At 36.8% G+C, this 26187-nt stretch overlaps 1 protein-coding gene across 1 annotated transcript in view; it reads right to left on the reverse strand.

The window, feature by feature from the left end:
* UMPS (uridine monophosphate synthetase) overlaps positions 1-26187 on the reverse strand; it is a 44217-nt gene that overhangs the window by 13660 nt on the left and 4370 nt on the right. The window contains exons 2-5 of the mRNA XM_059920936.1: positions 13518-13671; positions 10960-11631; positions 6963-7138; positions 5281-5395 (exon numbers count right to left, since the gene is read on the reverse strand). Coding sequence (XP_059776919.1) covers positions 5281-5395; positions 6963-7138; positions 10960-11631; positions 13518-13671 — 1117 coding nt within the window. The remainder of the gene's footprint in view (positions 1-5280; positions 5396-6962; positions 7139-10959; positions 11632-13517; positions 13672-26187) is intronic.

Below are 26187 nucleotides of genomic sequence, written 5' to 3' on the forward strand. Positions count from 1 at the left end.
AAAGTAAAAATACAGCAATACTAAACCTATCATAAAAGAAATATACACGATGAAGAGTGGCCCCCACTCGCTGCAACTAGAGAAAGCCCTTGCACAGAAACGAAGACCCAACACAGCCAAAAAAAAATAAATTTATAAAAAAAAAAAAAGAAATATAAAGGTCTTCTTCTCTAAATAGAAAAGCAAGACGCTATATCAAAGAGAAAATTACAATCAAAAAGTGAATCACTTAAATAAGCCACTATACAAATTAAAAAGGAAAAAAATAAATTTTTTTTGTGTGAAAGTGATGATGACCACAGTGAACAGCAAAAGGATAAACATGAAGATGTAAAAGAGGACATCAAAATCATAAAATGTTGAGGAGGAGAGTTAAGAAAATGTAGATTCTTTTTTTTAGAATGTATTTGAGCCTATATGACTTCCAGTCTAAAGCAAGTAGATATATGAAGGGGTTAACATACTTGAAAAACAGGGTAACCACAAGTCAAAAACACACAATAGATTCACAAAAACCAAAAAGAACACAACCATAAAATAAAAGGAAATCAAACCACAAAAGGAAAAACAAAAAGAAAAGGGGAAGAAGAGGAAATACAGAATTAACTGGGAAAAAAGATTTAAAATGGCAATAAATACACATCTATCAAGAATTACCTTAAACATCAATGGACTAAATGCCCCAATCAAAAGACACAGAGTGGCAGACTGGATAAAAAAAACAAAAGCCTACAATATGCTGCCTATAAGAGACCCACTTTAGGGCAAAGGACACACAGATTGAAAGTGAGGGGGTGGAAAAAGATATTTCATGCAAACGGAAATGATAAGAAAGCAGGGGTCACAATACTTGTATCAGACAAAATAGACTTTAAAACAAAGGCCATTAAAAAAAGATAAAGAAGGACACTATATAATGATAAAAGGATCAATACAAGAAGAGGATATTACTCTCATCAACATATATGTACCTAATATAGGAGCACCTAAATACATAAAACAAATATTAAAAGACATAAAGGGAGAAATTGACTGGAATACCATATTAGTAGGAGACCTTAACACCCCACTCACATCAATGGACAGATCTTCCTAGACAGAAAATCAATAAGGCATCAGATCCTAAATGATACAACAGAACAGTTAGACTTAATTGATATTTTTAGAACATTACATCCAAAAAACCCTGAATACACATTCTTTTCAAGTGCATGTGGAACATTCTCTAGGATTGACCACATACTAGAGCACAAAGCAAGCCTCAACAAATTTAAGAGGATAGAAATTATTTCAGGCATCTTTTCTGACCACAACAGCATGAAACTAGAAATCAACCATAGAAAAAGAAATGAGAAAAAAACAATTACATGGAGTCTAAACAACATGCTACTAAAAAACCAATGGGTCAATGATGAAATCAAAGAGGAAATTAAAAAAAATACCTTACCTTGAGACAAATGACAATGAAAACACAACCATACATTGTCTGTGGGATGACGCAAAAGCAGTTAGAGGGGAAGTTCATAGCGATACAAGCCTTCCTCAAAAAACTAGAAAAATCTCAAGCAATCTAATCTACCACCTAAAAGAATTAGAAAAAGAAGAACAAACAAAACCTAAAGTCACCAAAAGGAAGGAGATAATAAAGATCAGAGACAAAAAATGTAAAATAAAGATTTTAAAAAATAACAACAGATAAAATCAATAAAACCAAGAGCTGGTTCTTTGACAGTGTAAACAAAATTGAAAAACCTTTGGCCAGGCTCATCAAGAAAAAAAGAGAGAGAACCCAAATAAGAAAGAAAAAAGGAGAAATAAACAATACTGCAGAAATACAAAACACTGTAAGAGTGTTATGAACAGCTACATGCCAACAAATTTGCGAACCTAGACGAAATGGACAAGTTTTTCTAGAAACATACAGCCCACCAAAACTGAAGCAAGAAGAAATAAATAATCTGTACAGACCAATCACTAGAAGTGAAATAGAATCTGTAAAAAAAAAAAAAACAAAAAAAAACAAAAAAACAAAAACAAAAACAAACTCCTTACAAACAAAAGTTCAGGACCAGGTGGCTTCACAGGCAAATTCTACCAAACATATAAAGAAGAACTTATACCAATCCTTCTCAAAATCTTCCAAAATATTGAAAAGGAGGGAATACTCTCAAAGACATTCTATGAAGCCACCATCACCCTGATACCAAACCAGACAAACATACCACCAAAAAAAAAAAATTACAGGCCATTATCTTTGATGAATACAGATGCAAAAAACTACTAGCAAAACCAAATAAAATATTAGCAAAATATTAGCAAACCAAATCCAACAACACATAAAAAAGATCATGCCCCACAACCAAGTTGGATTCACCCCAGGATTACAAGTATGGTTCAACAAATGCAAATCAATTAATGTGATACATCACATTAACAAAGAAAAGACAAAAATCACATGATCATCTAAATAGATACAGAAAAAGCATTTGATAAAATTCAACATCCGTTCATGATAAAAACTCTTACCAAGGTGGGTTATAGAGGAAACATATCAACATAATAAAAGCTATTTATGACAAACCCACAGCCAATATAATACTCAACAGTGAAAAGCTGAAATCCTGCTAAAATCTGGAACAAGGTTGCCTACTCTCATGACTTCTATTCAACATAGTATTGGAATTCAGACAAGAAAAAGAAACAAAAGGTATCCAAATTGGAAGGGAAGATGTAAAATTGTCATTCTATGCAGATGACATGATACTATATACAGAAAACCCTAAAGAACTGATAAATTCAGCAAGGTAGCAGGATACAAGATTAACATACAGAAATGGGTTGCATTTCTTTACACTAACAACACAATATCAGAAAGGGAATGTAAAAAAACAATACCTTTTAAAATCATACCAAAAAAAAAAAACTTAGGAATAAAGCTGACCAAGGAGGTGAAAGATTTATATGCTGAGAACTATAAAACATTAATAAAGGAAATTGAAGATGACTTAAAGAAATGGAAAGATATCCCAGGCTCTTGGATTAGAATTAATATCATTAAAATGGCCATACTCCCCAAAGCAATATACAGATTTAATGTGATCCCTATCAAATAACCCATGACATTTTTCACAGAACTAGAACAAATAATCCTAAAACTTATATGGAACCAAAAAAGACCCAGAATTGCCAAAGCAATCCTGAGGAAAAAGAACAAAGCAGGAGGCATAAACCTCCCAGACTTCAGACGATACTACAAAGCTACAGTAATCAAAACAGTGTGGAACTGGCATGAAAACAGACATGGATCAATAGAACAGAAATAGAGAGCCCAGAAATAAACCTGCATACCTATGGTCAATCTTGACAAAGGAGACGAGAATATACAATGGAGAAAAGACAATCTCTGCAGCAAGTGGTGTTGAGAATGCTGGACAGCCGCACGTAAATCAACGAAGTTAGAACACACCCTCACACCATGCACAAAAATAAACTCAATATGGCTTAAAGACTTAAATATATGACACGACACCATAAAACTCCTAGAAGAGAACATAGGCAAAACATTCTCTGACATAAACCATACTAATGTTTTCTTAGGTCAGTCCCAAGGCAGTAGAATAAAAGCAAAAATAAACAAATGGGACCTAATCAAACTTAACAAGCTTTTGCACAGCAAAGGAGACCATAAACAAAACGAAAAGACAAACTACAGAATGGGAGAAAATATTTGCAAACAATGTGACTGCAAGGGCTAGATTTCAGAAAATATACAAACAGCTCATGCAACTCAACAACATTAAAAAAAAAAAAACCCAATCAAAAAATGGGCAGGAGACCTAAATAGACATTTCTCCAAAGAAGACACACAGATGGCCAACAGACATATGAAAAGATGCTCAATATCACTAATTACTAGAGAAATGCAAATCAAACCTACAATGAGGCACCACCTCACACACGTCAGAATAGCCATCATTAAGAAGTCTACAAATAACAATGCTGGAGAGGGTGTGGACAAAAGGGAACCTAACTACACTGTTGGTGGGAATGTATGTTGGGGCAGCCATTATGGAGAACAGTAAAGAGGTTCCTCAGAAAACTAAAAATAGAGTTGCCATATGATCCAGCAATCCCACTCCTGGGCACATATCTGGACAAAGCTATAATTCAAAAAGATAACATGCACCCCTATGTTCATAGAGGCACTATTCACAATAGCCAAGACATGGAAACAACCTAAATGGCCATCAACAGATGAATGGATAAAGAAGAAGTCACACACACACACACACACACACACACACACACACACACTGGACTACTACTCAGCCATAAAAAAGAACAAAATAATGTCATCTGCAGCAACATGGATAGGCCTAGGCATTATCATACTATGTGAAGTAAGTCAGAAAGAGAAAGACAAATACCCTGTGATACCATTTATATGTGGAATCTAAAATATGACACAAATGAACATATCCATGAAACAGAAACAGACTCACACAGAGAACAGACTTGTGGTTGCCAAGTGGGAGGTGGGGTGGGAGAGGGATGGAGTGGGAGTTTGGGGTTAGCAGATGCAATCTATTATATATAGAGTGGATAAACAACAAGGGCCTACTGTATAGCACAGGGAACTATATTTAATATTCTGTGATAAATCATAATGGAAAAGAATACTTTAAAAGTGTATATATATGTATAACTTAATCACTTTTCTGCACAGCAGAAATGAACACAACATTGTAAATCAACTATATTTCAATTTAAAAAAGTAAAAAAACAAAACAAAACAACTTTGAACCCCAAAAGGACATTTAATAACCTAGATTACTCCTTCACTGACTAGAGACTATCATTGAGAAAGTCTGCTCTTTTTCTTTTAGCCACTGCAACTGCATTTCTCAGACTGCTAAAGGTGTTAACGTGTTCAGGTAAGTTTGGATGACATGACAGAACCATGTATCTCCACACTGAAGAGCCACAATAAACATTAGCACATCAAAGGCTCTGCAAAGTCCTAAACAAATGTCTGATTTTGTTTAACCTAGAGCATTCCTCCTTGAGCACAGAACACCGTTCTTGGCAGCATATTTGGAACATCAGTTGGGAACAATTAAAATTATCAGTTTCTGGGCATTTTTCAACAAAAAGTAGCTTTCTAGATTTTCATCCTAAAATTAGACTGCAAGCTCTTTTGCATATCTAGGTTTTATTTTGTCCTTGCTTACTTGGGTAAAGAAGCATTTTGGAAAAACCATTACCAATGAATAGACTTACCTCCTGCTTCTAACTGAACTCCTGGAGTTAAGTGAAGAAATTCTGGTTTCATGCTTACTCGGGAGCCAGAAATAAAACCAACCACGAATTCAGAATGCTCTTCAGCCATTCTCACCTAAATGGAATGTAATAAAAGATTACAAGAAAGCACTTAACCACACAGAATGTAAGAAACTTTATTTCATAGATGCATTTCCTCATTTCATATTAAACTAATTACATCTAAAACGGGTAATCTTAGATATGAATCTACATACTTGCTCCATTAAGACCACCCTGAAATAACCCTTTCTGTCCCCTTCTCCTATAAACCAAACACTAAAAACACTAAAAATCCTATATTATGTGCATCTAAAATCTAGATGCTGCATCGTTACTTATTTGTAATAATGCTTGGGGACCTACCTACTTCCAAAAAGGATATAAGTAGTACTCTAGAATACATTTATAATGGTATAAAACCACACTGACTTACTGCCTATCTACATAGATATTCAAGGACAGCCATCACATAAAAAACCGCTCTGTTGTTAAGAGCTAGCTAAAGAAATCTTACCTCTACAGCTTTCCCTCTTCTTTAACATTTGCCAATAACTTGTCTCCACAATTTCTCTACCATTACCTCACATTCATAGAAGTTTCCTTAGAAGGTCTGCCTTTCTAATTTGGCTCTTCCCTGAGGCCCAGACTGTTCCATTCTTGCCACTAAGTACTACCACCAACCAAAAATCAATGTATTGTCCTTGAGCCAGATCCAGAATGCCAAATATTAGCACTGACTCATGGACCCTCTGCTATGAGAGTTGGGAAATCATAGACACTTATGGTCAATTCAGGGGTGGTGTTAAAACCTGGTCCTAGGGCCATGTGAATTCTTCACAGTTCCACAAGCTTTGAAATATGAAAAATAAATTCCCATGTAAAAATTAAAATTTTATTAAAATAAAAATTCCTATTACTTTAAAAAGTAATAGTCTTTAAAATATCTGCAAAGATAATCCATCTATCTTTCTAGGTGACTATCCAATTATGAAATTTGCCCAGAGGAGAATGTGAAGAGGAGCTTTATAACTAGATGATTATCCATCTCTCATTTTTTTCTGGCATGCAGGGGGTTGGAGCTGGGTACTAACATGTATGGTGTTATAAGGATTTTTAATAATGGGGAGTTACTAAAGGAAACAATGTGTCTGGACTCTATAGTTAAGAGCTCTCCCATACAATGCCAATCAATATCAAAGACTGAAAAGGTAAGCTGCTTCATGTGGGCTGCTGTCATGAGAATGTGCATCTCTGTGTGACTCGGGAGATTCCAAGAAACTGCGTATCTGGGAAAAAGCTATTCAATTTCAATTCATGGTGAAAGGGAAAAAACTCCTCTATCTTAAAGACCAGGTAAATACAGACATATGTTTATTTGACCCAATATCTGTGTTTCAATGTTTCTCTCTTAGAGTACAGTTCAAATTTCTTTGGTGTACACTACAAGATATAAAATGCTATTAACCATCAGGGTATTCTAGCCAACTAGTATTAATATACTGTCACACAAACAGCAGGTGATTTTTTTGTTTTTGACAGCAATTCCATAGACCCCAAATTAAGGTATTTTCTTCCCCTGTAACATCTAGTGTCACAGCCCTGGCCTTCTGTTGCCCCAGTCTCTCTCCTCTGTCACTTACCGCTGCTTCAGTGTAGCTCCCAGTGGCCAAGGAGCCAGCAGAGCTCATTTCTGCAATGAGTAAGCATGCCCGGTGCAGGGGCAGGCCTACTTCTCCCAGGCCTTTCACAACTCCTGAGCCTGGAACCACATGAGCGTTTACTAGATCTGCCCAAGAAGCTATTTTAAAGACACCACCTATGAAAAGGGGGAAAAAGATATCTGTCAATTTCCAAACAAAAACCCTTAACTTTTTACCCAACCAACCAACTACAATATGGAAATAATCTCCTAATAACATGTTTATGAAATAGTGAAACACTTCAAGAATTTTAGTAATTATCAATGGACCTACTTGTGAAAAATTTATCTGTCCACCTGGTTAGCTGGTTGAGAAATCACAAGCAGAAAAAAATCTTATAAGCTCTACACTTAGTTTACTAGCAAAACTGATAAGACTGTTTTTCCTTGCAGGCTGACGTTTGTGACTACCAATAAGATTTATGCAACTGGAAAGGGTCCAGTGAAGACAGGTTGTTTGTTGAGTGGAAGATATCAACTGAAATTCCTCTGAAGATGACAAATTTTCATTCTGTAGGGATCTCTCAGAAACTTTACCATCTCTCAAATCTACTTGTTCCTTAGGTCTCTTTAGCTTTTCAAATTTCAATAGACAATTGTATTCATTTTAAAAGCAGACAACAGTAAACCAAGTAGATTTTTGAAAAAAGAAACTATATGCAAACTTGTAGAAAGTTTGTATAACTCTTTCAACAGTCAATCTTTTTTTTAAAAGTATTTATTTATTGATTTGGCTGCACCAGGTCTTACTTGTGGCATGCGGGCTCTTAGTTGCAGCATGAGGGCTCTTAGTTGCAGCATGCGGGATCTAGTTCCCTGACCATGGATTGAACCTGGGCCCCATGCATTGGGAGTGCAGAGTCTTAACCACTGGACCACCAGGGAAGTCCCAACAGTCAATATCTTTAGCACATGAAGAAAGTCATTACAGACAAATCTCGCCTAAAGAAATAGCTTAAGAATATGTATGTATTACTTTAAGAAAAATTGTTATTTTTTTAAAAAGGATGCATATCAACAGATCTTTTTCTGCTAAAAATAAATCTTACTTTATACTACCTTTTCCTTGTTTTCTATATCTGCAATTTTCATTCTTTGAATATTCAGAACTCATTGTGTTCTGCAGGGCCAACATCTGTCATTTTTGCCTGCCTAGAACCCATGTCCCTTTCTTCTGGCATAAGCACAGCCATTTTCTTTAGGGAAATTACCCCTAACTATACCTTGGGGTTCAAGAAGTTTACATAAATAGCCTCACAATGATCAAGGGATCAACCCTAGAAGACGAAGACATAACAACTGTAAATATTTATGCACCCAACACAGGAGCACCTCAATACATAAGGCAAATGCTCACAGCAGTGAAAGGGGAAATCAACAGTAACACAATAATAAATAGTGGGGGAATTTAACACCCCACTTACACCAATGGACAGATCATCCAGACAGAAAACTGATAAGGAAACAAAAGCCTTAATTGACACGTTAGACCACATACACTTAACCGATATTTACAGGACATTCCATCTGAAAGCAGCGGAATATACTTTCTTCTCAAGTGCACACGGAACATTCTCCAGGATAGATCACATCTTGGGTCACAAATCAAGCCTCAGTAAATTTAAGAAATTGAAATCGTATCAAGCAACTTTCCAACCACAACACTATGAGATTACAAAGCAATTACAGTAAACAAACTGTAAAAAACACAAACACGTGGAGGCTAAGCAATAGGCTACTAAATAACCAAGAGATCACTGAAAAAAATCAAAAAATACCTAGAGACAAATGACAAAGAAAACACGACGACCCAAAACCTATGGGATGCAACAAAAGCAGTTCTAAAAGGGAAGTTTACAGCAATACAATCCTACCTCAAGAAACAAGAAACATCTCAAATAAACAACCTAACCTTATACATAAAGCAACTAGAGAAAGAAGAACAACAAAAAACCCCCAAAGTTAGTAGAAGGAAAGAAATCATAAAGATCAGAGCAGAAATAAATAGAAACGAAGAAAACAACAGCAGAGATCAATAAAACTAAAAGCTGGTACTTTGAGAAGATAAACAAAATTGATAAACCTTTAGCCAGACTCATCAAGAAATAAAGGGAGAAGACTCAAATCAATAAAATTGGAAATGAAAAAGAAGTTATAACTGACACTGCAGAAATACAAAGGATCATAAGAGACTGCTACAAGCAACTATATGGCAATAAAATGGACAACCTGGAATAAATGGACAAATTCTTAGAAAAGTACAACCTTCCAAGACTGAACCAGGAACCAGGAAGAAATAGAAAATATGAACACACCAATCACAAGTAATGAAATTGAAACTCTGAATAAAAATCTTCCAACAAACAAAAGTCCAGGACCAGATGGCTTCACAGGCGAATTCTAGTAAACATTTAGAGAAGAGCTAACACCTATCCTTCTCAAATTCTTCCCAAAAACTGCAGAGGGAGGAACACTCCCAAACTCACTGTACGAGGCCACCATCACCCTGATACCAAAACCAGACAAAGATATCACAAAAAAAGAAAATCACAGGCCAATATCACTGATGAACATAGACGCAAAAATCCGTAACAAAATACTAGCAAACCGAATCCAACACATTAAAAGGATCATACACCATGATCAAGTGGAATTTATCCCAGGGATGCAAGGATTCTTCAATATATGCAAATCAATCAATGTGATACACCATATTAACAAATTGAAGAATTAAAGCCACATAATTGTCTCAATTGATACAGAAAAAGCTGCTCAACATCACTAATTATTAGAGAAATGCAAATCAAAACTACAATGAGGTATCACCTCACACGGGTCAGAATGGCCATCATTAAAATATCTACAAACAATAAATGCTGGAGAGGGTGTGGAGGAAAGGGAACCCTCTTGCACTGTTGGTGGGAATGTAAATTAATACAGCCACTATGGAGAACAGTATGGAGGTTCCTTAAAAAACTAAAACTAGAACTACCATGTGACCCACAATCCAACTACTGGGCATATAGCCAGAGAAAACCATAATTCAAAAAGACACATGCACCCCAATGTTCATTGCAGCACTATTTACAATAGCCAGGACATGGAAGCAACCTAAATGTCTATCAACAGAGGAATGGATAAAGATGTGGTAACTATATACAGTGGAATATTACTCAGCCATAAAAAGGAACGAAATTGGGTCACTTGTAGAGATATGGATGGACCTAGAGACTGTCATATAAGTCAGAAAGAGAAAAACAAATATTGTATATTAACGTACGTATGTGGAATCTAGAAAAATGGTATAGATGACCTTATTTGCAAAGCAGAAATAGAGACAGACGTAGAGAACAAACGTAAGGACACCAAGTTGCGGGGGGGATGAATTGGGAGATGGGGACTGACATATATATACTATTGATACTATGATAGATAACTAATGAGAACCTACTGTTTAGCTCAGGGATCTCTACTCAGTGCTCTGTGGTGACCTAAATGAGAAGGAAATCCAAAAAAAGAGAGGATATATGTATACGTATAGCTGATTCACTTTGCTGTACAATAGAAACTAACACAACATTGTAAAGCAACTATACTGCAATAAAATTTTTAAAAAAAATAGCCTCACATCACCAGGAGCAGGGTATATTACCCAGGTGAGCTAATAAAGGTATTCTATACTCCAGGTCTGAGTGATTGGTCTGGGGCAGGTATGAGGAGTGTGCCTACCTGAGAAAGAAGTCAAGAGAGAAGAAAGCAGAGCTGAGACTTGGAGAGAAAGCAAGGCCAAAAGATATCACTTGAGCTCCTAGAGCCAACCACGCTTGACAGGCTTTTCTACAGCTGGACTTCGTCATGTGAGCCAGTACATTTCCTTCTGTTCTTCAGCCAGTTTAAGCTGGATTTGTGATTCTTGTTGGTTCCTGAATAATACTTACCTTCATACTGCTTTTTTACCGTGTTTCCTATATCTGCAAATTTCCGGTCTTCAAATATTAGAAACTCATGGCGTTTTGCCAGAATGGTTAACTCCTTCATCACATCCAGGGTAAAATCATTCAAAATATCTACATGAGTCTTGAGCATGCAGATTCTGGGTCCTAAAGCATCTGCTAGCTGCAACAGCTCTCTGGACTCTGAAATATCAGCAGACAGGCACAGATTGGTCTCCTTCTTTTGCATAAGCCTGAGAAGCTTTGATGCAACTGGGTGGATCCCGGGCAGCTCTGCACGTGCACCAAAGCTTAGTTCTCTGGGTCCTTTCTTTACAGAAGGGAGAGAACCATTGTGATTAGCTGCCACAAAAACATTCTCCTGAATAAATCTCTTCACTCTCTCGACCATCTCAGCATCAATTTTTTTCTGTTGCTGAAGGATCTCCAGCATTTTGGACAATGTACACACTGAGTGGAGACGAATCCCATGCGCCTGCAACTTGTCCTTTCCTCCTTGCTCTCTGTCCAGCAGCACTATGGCATCAGTGACCTTCAAGCCCTCCTTCTGAAGAACCTCAACAGTTTCCAAAACACTAGATCCACTGGTGACAACATCTTCAATGATCAAACAGGTTTCTCCTGGATTAACAGCCCCTTCTACAAGACGCTTAGTACCTAGAAAAGAAAAAATTACGTTGACTCTGTTTTAAAGTTATATATTTCAGCCAACTCAAGATGTATCTTGCAGTATAAATTTGGCATGTATTTATGAAGAGGGGGATAATCAATTATATTTTCTGATAATCTACTTTGGAACTACTTTATTTTTAAAATTCCTAATGAATCTTCAATGTGCCACAATTACTGTTTTGTTCAATGCCTATGTATTTCAAAATTGTCAAAGTTACATATACAGAACATTTTTAGTAAAACTAGCAAATTAACAGTGTAAAACATCATTTAATGTGTTTATGATCAAAATTTCAAATACAGGTTTTATTAAGGCAAGATCACCTAGGTCAATGAAAGTTATGAAACAAAGAATAGCCCAATATCATCAATGAAATCATTCCTTTTTCCATTAACAATTTCTTTATTCAATATCAGCCAAACAACTGGCCTTCTGAGCACATAAATGCAGGAGGGAAAATATTCGACAACCATTGAGGTCAATCACCACAGCGTTATGAGCTATGTAATGTAATGCAACTAAACACACTTCCCCACTCCAACCCCTACCGCAGACTATTTTCAGATAATCTACAAACTGTAAATACTCAGGCTATAGACTACAGACTCATGGTTTAGAGATTCATTTTTATATTTTCCACTACCAAATTTATCTTATTTTGAAACAGAATAGATATACTGGGCATTTTGCCTACTTTCTGAACTTTCCACAGGTACTGTCTTTGCCCTTTCCCCAACTCCTTTCCTTCCCTTGCAGAATCAGCAAGTTTAACTGAATCACCTTAGACGAGAACGTAAGACTGCGAGTACTTACAGGTATATTTTTAAATTAATGATCTTATTCTAAGAAATATTTTTGAAGATACATAATAAGGAAATAGAAACAGTAGTCTTATGGCAGGGACTCATATAGATAAACACTGTGCCACTAAGTGGCAAAAATATTTGTCTAATTTTTTTATAATGGAGAATTTCAAACAAAGCTACACAAAATAGTATAACAAACCTCCACAAATACAGCACCTCACCACTTAACAACTCATGGGCAATCTTGTTTCAACTATAACTCCAACACCACCCTCCCCCCTCATAATTTTTAGATGCAAATCCCAGACATCATATGATTTCATCATAAAATTTTTAGAACACATCTGTAAAAAGGACTCTTCAAAAATAAGTAACAAAAACAGTATCACACCAACATAAAACAACACGAAAAAAGCATTAATTCTTAAGATCAAATATGAAGTCAGTTCCAATACTTTTAGATTGATTTAGTTTTAAAGCAGCCCATGTTTAAAACACCCACCTGATAAGCTACTGCCATGAACCCATAAAAAAATCTCTATTTAGAATTTCATGTGGCATTTACATTGCCTTTTTTTTTTTTTTTTTTTTGCCACCCTGGACAGCTTGTGGGATCTTATTTCCCCAACGAGGGTTCGAACTTGGGCCCCTTGCAGTGGAAGTGCAGAGTCCTAACCACTGGACTGCCAGGGAATTCCCTGACACTGCTTTAAGAGATTAATTTTATTCATTCAATTTAAATATAAATACACTGGGAAAGTTAAGTGCTCTTAAAACATTCTTCTGATGAGGGAAGCGCTGGTAAAAATGCTGGGTTTCATACATTTGGTGCACAAAAAAAGCACTTTTTTTCATTGCCTAATTAATACAAAGCATTTCACCTCTAGACTCTAAAGGAAAGGGAGGTGATTTATAACAACAGTTAACAAATTCCACAGGCCATAACAACTTAAAGGCCCTATGAAGAATATTCAAGGTGACTATGAACATCAGTGCCTAGAAGAACAAATTCTAAAAGTATCAGGTTACATATCAACTTAAAGCTTATACTGTTTTTACTTTACCATAATCCTTTGTTTCTTTCCTTCTAATAAGCATTGGAATTTGGTTAGTTGAACAGATAACCGTGGCCAATGGTAAAGCTGTATAAGGTACTCCACACACAGTATCAAAATTGATCCCTGCATTTTGGGCAGTTTGGAATAAAATTTCTGCAACCTGTTAAAAAACAACACATAAACCAATTATTATTATTACTATTTTAAGTGGTGTATAAATCATGTAACAACATAAAGACAGTAACAACCCAGCAAGGGAGAGTCTTAAACCTGATCAGAAAAATATAAATGCCTTTATTGTTAGATTATCCTCTCCACAAATCCCAGTTTACAAATATAAATATAAAAACAGAAGAATTAACCTACTTAGCTAGACTCAGGGCTGCTCCAAGGGCAACACGGAATGTGTTAGGAAAAGCTATGATGTTCACCCTGAAGACTAAGGATGACCCCTAGGCTTCACAGTATTCCTTAGTAATTCATTATGCTTGTCATGTCTAAACCTAACACCTGCTAGTTTTATTTTCCCAACAGAAGTCTTCAATTAAGAAGTTTCACAAGAGAAATTAAGAAAACAATTGCATTAAAAAGAATAAAACAGGGACTTCCCTGGCAGTCCAGTGGTTAAGACACCGTGCTTCCACTGCAGGGGGCATGGGTTCAATCCCTGGTCAGAGAACTAGGATCCCACATGCCACACAGCACAGCCAAAAAAAAAAAAAAAGAATAAAACACTTACAAATAAATTTAACCAAGGAAGTGAAAGACCTGTACACTAAAAACATAAGACATTGATTTAAAAAACAAACAAACAAACAAACTGAAGATGACATAAGTAAATGGAAAAATATTCCATGGTCATGCATCAGAAAAATTAAACTGTTAAACTGTCCATACTAAAAGCAATATACAGATTCAATGAAATTTCTAAAAAATTACAATGGCACTTTTCACAGAAATGAACAAGCAACCCTAAAATTTGTATGGAACCACAAAAGACCCTGGATAGCCAAAACGATCTTGAGAAAGAAAAACCAAGCTGCAGGTATCATACTCCCTGATTTCAAACTATATTACAAAGTAATAGTAGTCAAAACACTACGGTATTGGCATAGATACAGACACACAGGTCAACAGAACAGAATAGAGAGCCCAGAAGTAAACCTACACATATATGTTCAATTAATTTACATCAAAGGAGCTAAGAATACACAAAGGGAAAAGGACAGTCTCTTCAACAAAATGGCTTTGGGAACACTAGACTACATCTTACACCATACACAAAAATTAACTCAAAATGGATTAATGCCTTGAATGTAAGACCTGAAACCATAAACCTCCTAGAAGAAAACAGGCGTTAAGTTCCTTGACAATGGTCTTAACAATGATTTTTTGGATTTGACACCAAAAGCAAAGAAATAAAACCAAAAATAAACAAGTGGGAAGGTGGTTCAAGATGGTGGAGTAAGAAGATCCTGAACTCACCTCCTCCCATGGACACAACAAATCTACAACTACATTAAGAACAATTCCTCTGAAAAGAACCTGAGAACTAGCTGAACAGCTACTCCACAACAAAGGATAAAAGGGCACATGGAGATGGGTAGGAGAGTTAGAGACATAGTCTCGCAAAGACTCCATCACTACTTCAGCAACCCATAACCAGGAGGGATCTCACAAATACGGAACTTCTCCCTGATGCTCCACATCAGTCACCCCAACCCTTGGGACCTACACCAGAGAGATGAGCACTCAAAACACCTGGCTTTGAAAACCAACAGGGCTTGGATCCAGGAAAACCATATGGATGTAGGGAATAGAGATCTGCTCTTAAATGACTTGTGTGCAGACTCACTCACCCTGGGACCCAGCACAAAAGCTGCAGTCTGAAAAAAGCCTAGATCATATGTGAAGTAAATTCACTTGCTAATCTTAAAGTGTCTGCCAGAGGGGCTCTGTTGGGGCTCTCTCCAGGTATGGAGCCACTGGCAGGCACCATTTTTACGCTCTCTAACTTGCTACTGCCTGCCCCTCCCTGCACCACAGCCCCAGCCCCACCAGAGGCAGTGGGTGAATACACCACTTCCCCATGCTTCTGCTGCAGCCTGTCCCCCCACCCTCCACTGATCCTGCAGCCACACCAGTGGTGTGGATGCACACCAAAGCCAGCGGGCACATGTAGCCCAAATAGGGGACACCACTTGAGTGTGTGCTCTCGTTGCTAGGGGGAATTGCATTTCTGGGCCCCACAGGTGTGAAACAATCAAAGACACAGTTTGAGAAACAACCAAGAACTAGAGCAAGGTTAAACAGTAAGGTTCATTTCCCAAACAGGGCCACCCCGTCAAGACTGGAAGAGATAACTGTATCACCTAACACATAGAAACACAGAGTCAAGCAAAATGAGAAAACAGGTATACGTTCCAAACGAAAGCAAAAGATAAAACCCCAAGAAAAAACCTTAATGAAACAGAGATAAGTAATTTACCTGATAAAGAACTCAAAGTAATGGTCTTAAAGATGCTCACCAAAATAGGAAAAAGAATGGATGAACACAGAACTTCAACAAAGAGACAGAAAATATAAAAACGTACCAAAGACAAGTCAAAGAGCTGAAGAATACAATAACTGATCTGAAAAATAAACTAGAGGGGTTCAACAGCAGATAAGATGAAGCAGAAGAAAAGATCAGTAATCTGGAAGACAGGGCAGTGGAACTCACCCTAACAGAGCTGCAATAAACAGAACAAAACACCAGCATTTTAAAAAGCAAAAATAGCCTAGGGGACCTAGGGAAAAATATTGAGAATAACATTCACATTATAGATTAGAAGAGTCCCAGAAGAGAGGGAAAAAAGGGGCAGAAAACTTATTTGAAGAAATAATGACTGGGGGGCAGAGACAAGATGGCAGAGGAGAAGGACTTGAGCTCACCTCTTCTTACAAAAACACCAAAATCACAACTAACTGCTGAACAACCATAGACAAAAAAAATGCTGGAACCTACCAAAAAAGATATTCTACACCCAAAGACAAAGAAGAAGCACAATGAGAAGGTAGGAGGGGTGCAATCGCAATAAAATCAAAACCCATACCCGCTGGGCAGGTGACCCACAAACTGGAAAATAATTATACCACAGAAGTTCTCCCACATGAGTGAAAGTTCTGAGCACCACATCAGGCTCCCCAGCCTGGAGGTCTGGCAATGGGAGGACGAGCCCCCAGAGAATCTGGCTTTGAAGGCAAGCAAGGTTTGATCACAAGAATTCCACAGGACTGGGGGAAATAGAAACTCTACTCTTGGAGGACACACAAAAGGTCTCATGTGACCAGGACCCAGGGAATAAAGCAGTAACCTCATAAGAGGCTGGGCCAGACCTACTTGATGGTACTGGAGGGTCTCCTACGGAGGTGGGGTGGGGGAGGCAGCTGTGGCTCACTGTGGGGACAAAGACACTGGTGGTGGTAGTTCTGGGGAGTACTCATTGGCATGAGCCCTCCTGGAGGGTGCCATTCTCTCATCAAGACCTGGCCCCACTCAACAGCCGGTAGGCTCCAGAGCTGGCATGCTTCAGGCCAAACAACCAACAGGGTGGGAACACAGCCACACCCATCAGCAGAAAGGCTGCTTGAAGTCTTCCTGAGCAAACAGCTGCCTGCAAAACACACCCCCTGACGTGGCCCTGCCCCCCAGAGGGACAAGTCCCAGCTCCACCCACCAGTGGGCAGGAACCAGTCCCTCCCACCAGGAAGCCTGCACAAGCCTTTTAGACAGCCTCATCCACCAGGGGGCAGACAGCAGAAGTAAGAAGAACTACAACCCTGCAGCCTGCAGAAACTGCAATCAAAGAAAGTTAGGCAAAATGATACAGTAGAGGGATATGTCCCACATGAAGGAACAAGATAAAACCCCAGAAGAACAACCAAGTGAAATGGAGACAGACAATCTACTTGAAAAAGAATTCAGAGTAATGATAGTAAAGATGATCCAAGATTTCAGAAAAAGAATGGAGGCACAGATGGAGACGATACAAGAAACGTTTAACAAAGACCTAGAAGAACTAAAGAACAAACAAAAAGAGATGAACAATAACTGAAATGAAAACTACACTAGAAGGAATCAATAGCAGAATAATGGAGGCAGAAGAACAGATAAATGAGCTGGAATACAGAATGATGGAAATCACGGCTGTGGAACAGAATAAAGAAAAAAGAATTAAAAGAAATGAGGACAGTCTAAGAGACCTCTGGGACAACATTAAACACACCAACATTCACATTACAGGGGTACCAGAAGGAGAAGAGAGAAAGGCCCTGAGAAAGTATTTGAAGAGATAATAGCTGAAAACTTCCATAATATGGGAAAGGAAACAGTCACCCAAGTCCAGGATGCACAGAGTCCCAGGCAGGATAAACCCAAAGAAGAACATGACGATACACATGGTAATAAAACTGATAAAAATTAAAAACGAAGAAAAAATATTAAAAGCAATGAGGGAAAAGCAACAAATAACATACAAGGGAATTCCCACAAGGTTATCAGCTGATTTCTCAGCAGAAACTGCAGACCAGAAGGGAGTGGCATGATATATTTAAAGTGATAAAAAGGGAAGAACATACAACCAAGAATACACTACCCAGCAAGGCTCTCATTCAGATTCGATGGAGAAATCAAAATTTTTACAGACAAGCAAAACCTAAGAGAATTCAGCACAATCAGACCAGCTTTGCAACGTATGCTAAAGGAACTTCTCCAGGCAGAAAAGAAAAGGCCACAACTAGAAATAAGAAAATTACGAATGGAAAAGCTCACCAGTAAAGGCAAACACACAGTAAAGGTAGGAAATCATCCACACACAAATATGACCTCAAAACCAGCAATTGTGAGAGGAGGAGAGTACAAATGCAGGATATTGGAAATGCATTTGAAATTAAGAGAGCAGCAACTTAAAACAATCTTGTATATATATAGACTGCTATATCAAAACCTCATGGTAATGGCAAACCAAAAATCTACAATAGATACACATACAAAAAAGAAATAGAAATCCAAACACAACACTAAAGATAAACTTTAAATCACAAGAGAAGAGAACAAAAGAGGAAGGGAAGAAAAAAGATCTACAAAAACAAATCCAAACCAATTAACAAAATGGCAATAAGAACATACATATCAACAATTACCTTAAATGTAAATGGATTAAATGCTCCAATCAAAAGACACAGTCTGGTTGAATAGATACAAAAACAAGACTAGTATATATGCTGTCTACAAGAGACCCACTTCAAAACTAGGGACACATACAGACTGAAAGTGAGGGGACGGAAAAAGGTATTCCATGCAAACAGAAATCAAAAGAAAGCTGAAGTAGCAATACTCATGTCAGACAAAATAGACTTTAAAATAAAGACTGTAAAGACGTTAAAAATAAATAAATAAAATAAAGTCTGTCACAAGACACAAAGAAGGACACTGCATAATGATCAAGGAATCAGTTGAAGAAGATAGAAAAGTTGTAAATAAACAGGCACCCAACGTAAGAGCACCTCAATATATAAGGCAAATGCTATCATCCATAAGAGGAGAAATCGACAGTTACACAATAATAGTGAAGGACTTTAACACCCCACTTACATCAATGAACGGATCATCCAGACAGAAAAATCAATAAGGAAACACAGGTCTTAAATGACACATTAGACCAGATGGTCTTAATTGATACTTATAGAACATTCCATCCAAAAGCAGCAGACTACACATTCTTCCCAAGTGCACAGAGAACATTCTCCAGGATTCATTACATGCTGGGCCACAAAGCAAGCCTCAGTAAGTTTAAGAAAACTGAAATCATATCAAGCATCTTTTCTGATCACAACACTATGAGATTAGAAATCAACAAGAAAAAAAAAACTGTAAAAAACACAAACAAGTGGAGGCTAAACAATATGATACTAAACAACCAATGGATCATTGAAAAAATCAAAGAGGAAATCAAAAAATAACTAGAGACAAGTGAAAACGAAAGCATGACAATCCAAAATCTATGGGATGCAGCAAAAGAGTTCTAAGAGAGAAATTTATAGTAATACAATCTTACCTCAGGAAACAACATCTCAAATAAACGACCTAACTTTACACCTAAAGCAACTAGAGAAAGATGAACAAACAAAACCCAAAATTAGTAGAAGTAAAGAAATCACAAAGATCAGAGCAGAAATAAATGAAACAAAGATGAAGAAAACAATAGAAAAGATGAATGAAATTAAAATCCCGTTCTTTGAAAAGATAAACAAAACGGATAAACCTTTAGAAAGACTCATCAAGAAAAAGGGAGAGGGCTCAAATCAATAAACTTAGAAATGAAAAAAGAAGAAATTACAATGGATACCACAGAAATACAAATGACCACAGGAGACTACTACAAGCAACTATATGCCAATAAAATGGACAACCTAGATGAAATGGACAAATTCTTAAAAAGGTACACTCTCCGAAGACTGAACCAGGAAGAAATAGAAAATATGAACAGACAAATCACAAGTACTGAAATTGAAACTGTGATTAAAAAACTCCCAGCAGGGACTGCCCTGGTGGCAGAGTTGTTAAGAATCCACCTGCCAATGCAAGGGACACAGGTTCAATCCCTGGTCCAGGAAGATCCCACATGCTGCAGAGGAACTAAGCCTGTGCACCACAACTACTGAGCCTGCACTCTAGACCCAGGAGCTACAACTACTGAGCCCACGTGCCACAACTTCTGAAGCCCGCATGCCTAGAGCCCGTGCTCTGCAACAAAAGAAGCCACTGCAATGAGAAGCCCGTGCACTGCAACAAAGAGTAGCCCCCACTTACCGCAACTACAGAAAGCCCGCGCACAGTGACAAAGACCCAATGCAGCCAAAAATAAATAAATATTTATTTATTTTAAATAAATAAATATTTATTTATTTTAAATAAATAAATATTTATTTATTTTAAATAAATAAATAAATATTTATTTTAAATAAATAAATAAACAGAAAAACCTCCCAATGAACAAAAGTCCACGACGACATGGCTTCACAGAAGAATTCTATCAAATTTAAAGAAGACTTAACACCTCTCCTTCTGAAACTCTTCCAAAAAATTGCAGAGGAAGGAACACTCCCAAGTGCATTCTATGAGGCCGTGATCACCCTGATACCAAAATCAGACAAAGATACCACAAAAAAAGAAAATTACAGGCCAATGTCACTGAAGAACATATATGCAAAACTCCTCAACAAAATACTAGCAAACTAAATCCAACAATACATTAAAAGGATCATATGCCACGATCATGTAGGATTTATCCCAGGGGTGCAAAGATTTTTTGGTATCCATAAGTCAATCAGCATGATATACCACATCAACAAATCGAAGAATAAAAATCACATGATCATTTCAATAGATGCAGAAAAAGCTTTTTAACAAAACTGAACACCCATTTATGATAAAAACTCTCCAAAAAGTGGGCATAGAGGGAACATACCTCAACATAATAAAGGCCATATATGACAAACCTACAGCTATCATACTCAGTGGTGAAAAGGTGAAAGCATCTCTCTAAGATCAGGAATGAGACAAGGATGTCCACTCTTGCCACTTTCTTCCCTGGCAATCAGAGAAGAAAAAGAAATAAAAGGAATCCAAATTGGAAAAGAAGAAATAAAATACTCACTGTTTGCAGATGGCATGATACTATACATAGAAAATCCTAAAGATGCTACCAGAAAACTATTAGAGCTCATCAGTAAATTTGGTAAAGTTGCAGGATACAAAATACACAGAAGTCTCTTGCATCTCTATACACTAACAACAGAAGATCAGAAAGAGAAATTAAGGAAACAATCCCATTTGCCAGCACATCAAAAAGAATAAAATACCCAGGAATAAACCTACCTGAGGAGACAAAAGACCTCGACTCTGAAAACTATAAGACACTGATGAAAGAAATCAGAGGTGACACAAACAGATGGAAAGATATACCGTGTTCTTGGATTGGAAGACTCAATATTGTCAAAATGATATATTACCCAAGGCAATCTACAGATTCAATGCAACCCCTATCAAACTACCAATGGCATTTTTCACAGAACTAGAACAGAAAAAATTTTAATTTGTATGGAGACACAAAAGACCCCAAATAGCCAAAGGAATCTTGAGAAAGAAAAACAGAGATGGAGGAATCAGGCTCCCTGACTTCAGATTATACTACAAAGCTACAGTCATCAAAACACTATGGTACTGGCACAAAAACAGAAATATAAATCAGTGGAACAGGATAGAAAGCCCAGAAATAAACCCATACACCTATGGTTAATTAATCTATGACAAAGGAGGCAAGACTATACAATGGAGAAAACACAGTCTCTTCAATAAGTGGTGCTGGGAAAACTGGACAGCTATGTAAAAGAATATTAGAACATTCTTTAACACCATATACAAAAATAAACTCAAAATGGATTAAACACCTAAATGTAAGACCAGATACTATAAAACTCTTAGAGGAGTACATAGGCAGGACATTCTTTGAAATAAACTGCAGCAATATCTTTTTCAATCCGTTTCCTAGAGTAATGGAAATAAAATAAAAAATAAACAAATGGGACCTAACTTAAAAACTTCTGCACAGCAAAGGAAACCATAAACAAAACGAAAAGACAACCCACAGAATGGGAGAAAATATTTGCAAACGATGAGACTGGCAGTGAATTAATCTCCAAAATTTACAAACAGCTCATGCAGCTCAATATCAAAAAAACAAACAATCCAATCAAAAAATGGGCAGAAGACCTAAACAGACATTTCTCCAAAGAAGACAGACATACAGATGGCCAAGAGGCACATGAAAAGATGCTCAACATCGCTAATTATTAGAGAAATATAAATCAAAACTACAATGAGGTACCACCCACACCAGTCAGAATGGCCATCATCAAAAAGCTTACAAACAATAAATGCTGGACAGGGACTGCAGAAAAGGAAACCCTCCTACACTGTTGGTGGGAACACAAACTGGTACTGCCACTATGGAGAACAGTATGGATGTTCCTTAAAAAACTAAAAATAGAGCTACTATATGATCCAACAATCCCACTCCTGGGCAGATAACTGGAAAAAACCATGGTTCAAAAGGATACATGCACCCCAATGTTCACTGCCGTGCTGGTCACAATATCCCAAGACATGGAAGCAACCTAAATGCCCATCAACACATGACTGGATAAAGAAGATGTGGTATATAAATACAATGGAATATTAATCAGCCATTAAAAAGAATGAAATAATGCCATTTGCAGCAACATGGATGGACCTGGAGATTATCACACTAAGTGAAGTAAGTTAGAGAAAGACAAATATCATATGATGTCCCTTATATGCGGAATCTAAAAAGAAATGATACAAATAAACTTATTTACAAAACAGAAATAGACTCCTAGACTTAAAAAACAAACTTACGGTTACCAAAGGGAAAGGTGGTGGGGGCAGGGAGGGATAATTGGGAGTTTGGAATTGACATATACACACTACTATATTTAAAATAGATAACTGGGCTTCCCTGGTGGCGCAGTGGTTGAGAGTCTGCCTGCCAATGCAGGGGACACGGGTTCGAGCCCTGGTCTGGGAGGATCCCACATGCCACGGAGCGACTGGGCCCGTGAGCCGCAATTACTGAGCCTGCGCGTCTGGAGCCTGTGCTCCGCAACAAGAGAGGCCTCGATGGTTAGAGGCCCGCGCACCGTGATGAGGAGTGGCCCCCACTTGCCGCAGCTAGAGAAAGCCCTCGCACAGAAACGAAGACCCAACACAGCCATAAATAAATAAATAAAAATTTAAAAAAAAATAGATAACCAACAAGGTCCTACTGTATAGCACAGGGAACTATGCTCAGTATTCTGTAATAACCTAAATGGGAAAAGAATTTGAAAAAGAATAGATACATGTATATGTATAACTGAATCACTATGCTGCACACCTGAAACTAACACAACATTGTTAATCAACTATAATATTAAAAAAAAAAGGAACACAATTTAAAAAAAAAAGGAAAAAATGACTGAAAATTTCCTGAAGATTCAGGAAGTCCAGAGTGTTCCAAAGAAGATGAAACCAAAGAAACCTAAACCAAGACACATAATTAAAATGTCAAAAGTTGAAGACAAGGAGAGAATCTTAAAAGTGGCAAGAGAAAAACAACTTGTTATACACAAGAGAATCCCCCCCCCATAAGACTATCAGCAGACTTCTCAGCAAAAACGTTGCAGCCCAGAAGGAAGTGGCATGATATATTCAAAGTGCTCAAAGGAAAACACTTCCAACCAAGAATTCTCTAGACCAGATGAACCTAATAAATACATAGAGAACATTCCATCCAAAAGCAGAATACACATTCTTCTCAAGTGTATATGGAACATTCTCCAAGATATATCATATGCTAGACCACAAAACAAGTCTTAACAAATTTAAGACTGAAATCATATCAAGTATCTTTCTGACCACAATGGCATGAAACTGGAAATACAGAAAGAAAACAAGAAAAATCTCAAATATGTGAAGATTAAACAATATGCTATTGAACAACCTGTGGGTCAATGAAGAAATCAAAGGAAAAATTTCAAAAAAAACCCTTAAGACAAATGAAAATCAAAACAAAACATACCAAAATCTACTGGATGCCACAAAAGCAGTTATAAAAGGGAAGTTTATAATGATACAGGCCTACCTCAAGAAATAAGAAAAATCTCAAATAAACGACCTAACTTTATACCCAAACAGAGCAGAAAAAGAACAAATGAAGCCCAAAGTTAATAGAAAGAAGGAAATAATAAAGATTGGAGTGGAAATAAATGAAATAGAGACTATTAAAAAGACAATTTAAAAAATAATGAAACTAAGAGCTGGGTCTTTGAAAAGATAAAATTAATAAACCTTTAGCTAGAGTCACCAAGAAAAAAAGAGAGCACTCAAATAAAAAAAATCAGAAATGAAAGAGAACATACACCAGATACCAAAGAAATACAAAGGCTCATAAGAGATTACTATGAACAACTATACATCAACAAATTAAATAACCTGGAAGAAATAGGTAAGTTCCTAGAAACATACACTCTTCTAAGACTGAATCATGAATAGAAAATATGAATAAACCGATTACTAGTAAGGAGAATGAATCAGTAATAAACAAACAAACAAACAAAAACAACAAGAAAAAACCACTCACAACAACAAAAGTCCAGGACCAGATGGTTTCATTGTTGAATTTTACCAAACATTCAAAAAAGATTTAATACCTATCCTCCTCAAACTCTTCCAAAAAATTAAAGAGGAGGGAATGTTCCCAAACTCATTTTACAAGGCCAGCATTACACTGATACCAAAACCAGATAAGGACACAACAAAAAAAGTACAGGCCAATATTGCTGATGAATTTAGAGGCACAAATCTTCAACAAAATATTAGCAAACCAAATTCAACAATACATTACAAGGACAATAAACTATGATCAAGTGGGATTTATCCCAGGCAATACAAAGATGGTTCAACATCCACAAATAAATGTGATACACCACATTAACAAAATGAAGGATAAAAATCATATGATCATCTCAATAGGTACAGAAAAAGCATTTGACAAAATTCAACAACCATTTATGATAAAGACTGAACAAAGGGTAGAGATGGAATGTACCTCAAGATAATAAAGGCCATATATGACAGGCCCACAGCTAATCATCATACTCAATGGCGAAAAGCTGAAAGCTATTTCCTTAAGATCAGAAACATGACAAAGATGCCCATTCTTGCCATTTTTACTCAACATAATATTGGAAGTCCTAGACAGAGCAATTAGGCAGGAATAAGAAATAAAAAGCATCCATACTGGAAAGGAAGAAGTAACTAAGTGGGCAACAACATGATTTTACATTTAGAAAACCATAAAGAGTTCACCAAAAAATTGTTAGAAGTAATAAACAAATTCAGTAAAGTTGCAAGGTACAAAATCAATATACAAAAATCTGTTGTGCTTTTATACACTAACAACAAACCATCAGAAAGGGAAATTAAGAAAACAATGCCATACACAATTGCCTCAAAAAGAACAAAATACCTAAGAATAAATTTAACCAAGGAGGTCAAAGACCTGTACACTAAAAACTATAAGACACTGATGAACAAAATTGAGATGACACAAATAAATGAAGATATTCCATGATCATATATTGGAAGAATTAATACTGTAAAAATGTCCATACTATCCAAAGCAATCTGCAGATTCAATGCAATCCCTATCAAAATTCCAAAGACACTTTTCACAGAAATAGAACAAACAACCCTAAAATTTCTTTGGTACCACAAAAGATCCCAAATAGCCAAAGCAATCTTGAGAAAGAAAAATAAAGCTGGAGGCATCACACACCCTGACTTCAAACTATAAACAGAATGGTACTGGCATAAAAACAAACAAATAGATCAATGGAACAGAATAGAGAATAAACCCTAAAAATAAAGCCAAGCACGTATGTTCAATTAATTTATGACAAAGGAGCCAAGGATATACAATGGGAAAGGATAGTCTCTTCAATAAAATAGTGTTCGTAAAACTGGACAGCCACATGCAAAAGAATGAAACTGGACCACTATATTACACCATAC

Source organism: Balaenoptera ricei, chromosome 4 (assembly GCF_028023285.1).
Source record: "Balaenoptera ricei isolate mBalRic1 chromosome 4, mBalRic1.hap2, whole genome shotgun sequence".
Taxonomy (NCBI): Eukaryota; Metazoa; Chordata; class Mammalia; order Artiodactyla; family Balaenopteridae; genus Balaenoptera; species Balaenoptera ricei.